This window comes from Salvelinus fontinalis, unplaced genomic scaffold (assembly GCF_029448725.1).
Source record: "Salvelinus fontinalis isolate EN_2023a unplaced genomic scaffold, ASM2944872v1 scaffold_0427, whole genome shotgun sequence".
In the NCBI taxonomy this organism is placed as follows: Eukaryota; Metazoa; Chordata; class Actinopteri; order Salmoniformes; family Salmonidae; genus Salvelinus; species Salvelinus fontinalis.
The window spans coordinates 80650-87486 of NW_026600636.1; the positions used below are offsets into that span (position 1 = coordinate 80650).

The 6837-nt window shown below is 47.0% G+C and overlaps 1 protein-coding gene across 1 annotated transcript in view; it reads left to right on the forward strand.

The window, feature by feature from the left end:
• The window catches only part of LOC129846006 (protein unc-80 homolog), a gene marked incomplete at both ends in the record, with an annotated part of 98293 nt that overhangs the window by 77415 nt on the left and 14041 nt on the right, over positions 1 to 6837 (forward strand). Inside the window, 2 exon segments of the mRNA XM_055913999.1 lie at positions 3236 to 3420; positions 5895 to 6060. Coding sequence (XP_055769974.1) covers positions 3236 to 3420; positions 5895 to 6060 — 351 coding nt within the window.

The window sequence follows — 6837 nt, forward strand, 5'->3', positions numbered from 1 at the left end:
AAGGGTCTGAATACTTATGTGAATAAGGTATTTCAGGAGTCTCATAGCAAAGGGTCTGAATACTTATGTGAATAAGGTATTTCAGTTTTTTCATTCACTTTGTTGTTGTGGGGTATTGTTTATAGATTGCTGAGAAAAATAAATATTTAATCCATTTTTGAATCAGGCTGTAACATATCAAAATGTGGAACAAGTCAAGGGGTCTGAATACTTTCCGAAGGCACTGTATATGCTCCTAAAAACCAATGAGGAGATGGGAGAGGCGGGATTTGTAGCGCGTCGTGCGTCACAAATAGAACAATTTCTATTGTAGTGCCTGGCTACGCAGATGCTCGTTGACGCGCGCAAGCAGTTTGGATGCAAGAATTGAATAACGTGTATGTGTACATTTATTTTGCTGCGCTGGCGCACGTAACACGAGCAATGTGGTCAGCATATTACACTTAAAACTTACATTTATTTTAAGGGAACTTTATTTTCCCTGCGATAGACTTAATGTCCTGTCCAGGGGGTGTACTTGTACATCAAGCTGCCTCACGCTACAGAAACAGGAGATAGACTAATGTCCTGTCCAGAGGGTGTACTTTTACATCAAGCTGCCTCACGCTACAGTAACAGGAGATAGACTAGCGTCCTGCCCAGGGGGTGTACTGTACATCAAGCTGCCTCACACTACAGAAACAGGAGATAGACTAGCGTCCTGTCCAGGGGGTGTACTGTACATCCAGCTGCCTCCCTACAGAAACAGGAGATAGACTAGTGTCCTGTCCAGGGGGTGTACTGTACATCAAGCTGTCTCTACAGAAACAGGAGATAGACTAATGTCCTGTCCAGAGGGTGTACTGTACATCAAGCTGCCTCACGCTACAGAAACAGGAGATAGACTAGTGTCCTGTCCAGAGGGTGTAATGTACATCAAGCTGTCTCACTACAGAAACAGGAGATAGACTAGTGTCCTGTCCAGGGGGTGTACTGCACATCAAGCTGTCTCACTACAGAAACAGGAGATAGACTAGTGTACTGTCTAGGGGGTGTACTATACATCAAGCTGCCTCACGCTACAGAAACAGGAGATAGACTAGTGTCCTCTCCAGGGGGTGTACTGTACATCAAGCTGTCTCACTACAGAAACAGGAGATAGACTAGTGTACTGTCCAGGGGGTGTACTGTACATCAAGCTGCCTCACTACAGAAACAGGAGATAGACTAGTGTACTGTCCAGGGGGTGTACTGTACATCAAGCTGCCTCACCATACAGAAACAGGAGATAGACTAGTGTCCTGTCCAGAGGGTGTCCTGGTACATCAAGCTGCCTCACTACAGAAACATGTGATAGACTAGTGTCCTGTCCAGGGGGTGTACTGTACATCAAGCTGCCTCACCATACAGAAACAGGAGATAGACTAGTGTCCTGTCCAGGGGGTGTACTGTACATCAAGCTGCCTCACGCTACAGAAACAGGAGATAGACTAGTGTCCTGTCCAGGGGGTGTACTTGTACATCAAGCTGCCTCACGCTACAGAAACAGGAGATAGACTAGTGTCCTGTCCAGGGGGTGTACTTGTACATCAAGCTGCCTCACACTACAGAAACAGGAGATAGACTAGCGTCCTGTCCAGGGGGTGTACTGTACATCAAGCTGCCTCACGCTACAGAAACAGGAGATAGACTAGCGTCCTGTCCAGGGGGTGTACTGTACATCAAGCTGCCTCACACTACAGAAACAGGAGATAGACTAGCGTCCTGTCCAGGGGGTGTACTGTACATCAAGCTGCCTCACGCTACAGAAACCGGAGATAGACTAGCGTCCTGTCCAGGGGGTGTACTGTACATCAAGCTGTCTCACGCTACAGAAACAGGAGACAGATTAGCATCCTGTCCAGGGGGTGTGTTGTACATCAAGCTGCCTCACGCTACAGAAACAGGAGATAGACTAGTGTCCTGTCCAGGGGGTGTACTGTACATCAAGCTGCCTCACGCTACAGAAACAGGAGACAGATTAGCATCCTGTCCAGGGGGTGTGTTGTACATCAAGCTGCCTCACGCTACAGAAACAGGAGATAGACTAGTGTCCTGTCCAGGGGGTGTACTGTACATCAAGCTGCCTCACGCTACAGAAACAGGAGATAGACTAGTGTCCTGCCCAGGGGTTGTACTTGTACATCAAGCTGCCTCACGCTACAGAAACAGGAGATAGACTAGTGTCCTGCCCAGGGGGTGTACTTGTACATCAAGCTGCCTCACGCTACAGAAACAGGAGATAGACTAGCGTCCTGTCCAGGGGGTGTACTGTACATCAAGCTGCCTCACGCTACAGAAACAGGAGATAGACTAGTGTCCTGTCCAGAGGGTGTACTGTACATCCCGCTGTCTCACTACAGAAACAGGAGATAGACTAGCGTCCTGTCCAGGGGGTGTACTGTACATCAAGCTGCCTCACACTACAGAAACAGGAGATAGACTAGCGTCCTGTCCAGGGGGTGTACTTGTACATCAAGCTGCCTCACGCTACAGAAACAGGAGATAGGTTGCTGCTCCTATGAGCCGTTCTGGCTCGTACAAACCAAGACTTGTGCGTTGCTATTTAGACCCCTCCTCCCTCTCTCTACCCCCTCTCTCTCCCCACTCTCTCTACACCCCCCCCCACTCTCTCCCTCCCCCCTCTCTCTCTCCCATCTCTCTCTCCCCCTCCCCCCACTCTCTCTACCCCCTCCCCCCTCCCACTCTCTATCCCCTCCTCTCCCCTCCTCCTTCTCTCTACCCCCACTCTCTCCCCCCTCTCTCTCTCCCCCTCCCCCCTCTCTCTCTCCCCTCCCTCCTCTCTCTCTCCCCCATCTCTCTCCCCCCTCCCCTCCTCCCACTCTCTATCCCCTCCTCCCTCTCTCTACTCCCACTCTCTCCCCCCCTCTCTCTCTCCCCCTCCCCCCTCTCTCTCTCTCCCCCATCTCTCTCCCCACTCTCTCTACCCCCTCCCCTCCTCCCACTCTCTATCCCCTCCTCTCCCCTCCTCCTTCTCTCTCCCCCCTCTCTCTCTCCCCCCTCCCCTCCTCACACTCTCTCTCCCCTCCCCTCCTCTCCTCCCTCTCTCTACCCCCACTCTCTCGCCCCCCTCTCTCTCTCCCCCTCCCCCCTATCTCTCTCTCCCCCATCTCTCTCTCCCCCTCCCTCTCTCTCTCTCCCCCATCTCTCTCCCCACTCTCTCTACCCCCTCCCCTCCTCCCACTCTCTCCCCCAGCTCTAAAGGTGGTGTTGGTGTGTTTTGAGCGGCAGCTGGGGAACCAGTGGTATCGCCTCAGCCTGCAGGTCAAGGAGATGTCTCTGAGGAAGGTGGGAGGCCTGGCCTTCTGGGACTTCATAGATTTCATAGTGCGTACTCGGATTCCCATCTTCGTCCTGCTGCGCCCCTTTATCCAGTGCAAGGTAGGAGCCCTGTGTAGTATTATTACACTGTATCCTCCATTCTGTGTAGTATTATACTGTATCCTCCATTCTGTGTAGTATTATACTGTACCCTCCATTCTGTGTAGTATTATACTGTATCCTCCATTCTGTATAGTATTATACTGTACCCTCCATTCTGTGTAGTATTATACTGTATCCTCCATTCTGTATAGTATTATACTGTACCCTCCATTCTGTGTAGTATTATACTGTATCCTCCATTCTGTATAGTATTATACTGTACCCTCCATTCTGTGTAGTATTATACTGTATCCTCCATTCTGTGTAGTATTATACTGTATCCTCCATTCTGTATAGTATTATACTGTATCCTCCATTCTGTGTAGTATTATACTGTATCCTCCATTCTGTGTAGTATTATACTGTATCCTCCATTCTGTATAGTATTACACTGTACCCTCCATTCTGTATAGTATTATTATACTGTATCCTCCATTCTGTGTAGTATTATACTGTACCCTCCATTCTGTGTAGTATTATACTGTACCCTCCATTCTACTACCCTGTATAGTATTATACTGTACCCTCCATTTGGTGTAGTATCATACTGTATCCTCCATTCTGTGTAGTATTATACTGTACCCTACATTCTACTACCCTGTATAGTATTATACTGTATCCTCCATTCTGTGTAGTATTATACTGTACCCTCCATTCTGTGTAGTATTATACTGTACCCTCCATTCTACTACCCTGCAAAGTGTGTATCCTACAACCCTCTAGTGTTCCCCTCTATATACTTCTTCCTCTATGTTCTTTCTTCGTCGAGAATCACAGAATCCTTTCTTCATCTCTCTCTCTCTCTCTCTCTCTCTCTCTCTCTCTCTCTCTCTCTCTCTTTCTCTCTTTCTCTCTCTAACTCTCTCTCTCTCTGTCTAACTCTCTCTCTCTGTCTAACTCTCTCTCTCTCTGTCTCTCCCTCTCTCTGTCTAACTCTCTCTCTCTCTCTCCCTCTCTCTGTCTAACTCTCTCTCTCTCTGTCTCTCTTGCTCTTCTTCTCTCTCTCTCTCTCTCTCTCTCTCTCCCTCTCTCTAACTCTCTCTCTCTCTATCTCCCTCTCTCTAACTCTCTCTCTCTCTCTCTTTCTCTCCCTTTTCCTCTCTCTGTCTAACTCTCTCTCTAACTATCTCCCTCGCCCTCTCTCTCTCTTTCTCTCTCTTTCTCTCTCTCTCTCTCTCTCAATGTCAATTCAAAGAGGGCTTTATTGGCATGGGAAACATACTGTATGTTAACATTGCCAAAGCAAGTGAGGTAGATAAATATACAAAAGTGAAATAAACAATAAAAATGAACAGTAAACATTACACTCACAGAGGTTCCAAAAGAATGAAGACATTGCAAATGTCATATTATGTATATATACAGTGTTGTAACGATGTACAAATGGTTAAAGTACAAAAGGGAAAATATATAAGCAGAAATATGGGTTGTATTTACAATGGTGTTTGTTCTTCACTGCTTGACCTTTTCTTGTGGTAACAGGTCACACATCTTGCTGCTGTGATGCATGCACACTGTGGTATTTCACCCAGTAGATATGAGAGTTTATCAAAATTGGGTTTGTTTTCAAATTCTTTGTGGATCTGTGTAATCTGAGGGAAATATGTGTCTCTAATATGGTCATACATGGGCAGGAGGTTAGGAAGTGCAGCTCAGTTTCCACCTCATTTTGTGGGCAGTGTGCACATAGCCTGTCTTCTCTTGAGAGCCAGGTCTGCCTACAGTGGCCTTTCTCAATAGCAAGGCTATGCTCACTGAGTCTGTACATAGTCAAAGCTTTCCTTAAGTTTGGGTCAGCCACAGTGGTCAGGTATTCTGCCACTGTGTAGTTTAGGGGCAAATAGCATTCTAGTTTGCTCTGTTTTTTTGTTAATTCTTTCCAATGTGTCAAGTAATTCTCTTTTTGTTTGATTTGGTTGTGTCTAATTGTGTTGCTGTCCTGGAGCTCTGTGAGGTGTGTTTGTGAACAGAGCCCCAGGACCAGCTTGCTTAGGGGACTCTTCTCCAGGTTCATCTTTCTGTAGATGATGGCTTTGTTATGGAAGCTTTGGGAATCGCTTCCTTTTAGGTGGTTGTAGAATTTAACGGTTCTTTTCTGGATTTTGATAATTAGCCTAATTCTGCTCTGCATGCATTATTTGGTTTTCTACGTTGTACACAGAGGATATTTTTGCAGAATTCTGCATGCAGAGTCTCAATTTGGTGTTTGACCCATTTTGTGAATTCTTGGTTGGTGAGCGGACACCAGACCTCACAACCATGAAGGGCAATGGGTTCTATAACTGATTCAAGTATTTTTAGCCAGATCCTAATTGGTATGTCGAATTGTATGTTCCTTTTGATGGCATAGAATGCCCTTCTTGCCTTGTCTCTCTCTTTTCGTGCTCTCTTCTCCCGTTCCCTTCATCTCCTTCCTCTTTCACCCCTCCCAGCTCCTGACCCAGCCAGCTGACTCCCAGGAGGAGATCACGGCCCGCCACCACATCGCTGACCAGCTGGAGCGCCGTTTCATCCCCCGCCCTCTTTGCAAGAGCTCCCTGTTCGCAGAGTTCAACAACGAGCTGAAGATCCTCAAGGAGGCCGTGCACAGTGGCTCTGGTTGGTGACCCACTGATTAGTATACTAGTTATTAGTAGAGTAGCCGTTAGTATACTACTTTATAGTGCACTACCCATTAGTACACTACCCATTAGTAAACTACCCGTTAGTGGACTACCCATTAGTGGACTACCCATTAGTGGACTACACCCATTAGTTCACTACCCATTAGTAAACTACCCGTTAGTGGACTACCCATTAGTACACTACCCATTAGTGGACTACACCCATTAGTACACTACCCATTAGTAAACTACCCGTTAGTGGACTACCCATTAGTGGACTACCCATTAGTGGACTACACCCATTAGTACACTACCCATTAGTGGACTACCCGTTAGTGGACTACACATTAGTGGACTACCCATTAGTACACTACCCATTAGCCCACAACCCATTAGTGCACTACCCATTAGTGGACTACCCATTAGTACACTACCCATTAGTGGACTACCCATTAGTGCACTACCCATTAGCGGACTACCCATTAGTACACTACCCATTAGCGGACTACCCATTAGCGCACTACCCATTAGTGGACTACCCATTAGTGGACTACCCATTAGTGGACTACCCATTAGTGGACTACCCATTAGGACACTACCCATTAGTGGACTACCCATTAGTACACTACCCATTAATGGACTACACATTAGTGGACTACCCATTAGCACACTACCCATTAGCGGACTACCCATTAGTACACTACCCATTAGTACACTACCCATTAGTGGACTACCCATTAGTGGACTACCCATTAGTGGACTACCCATTAGT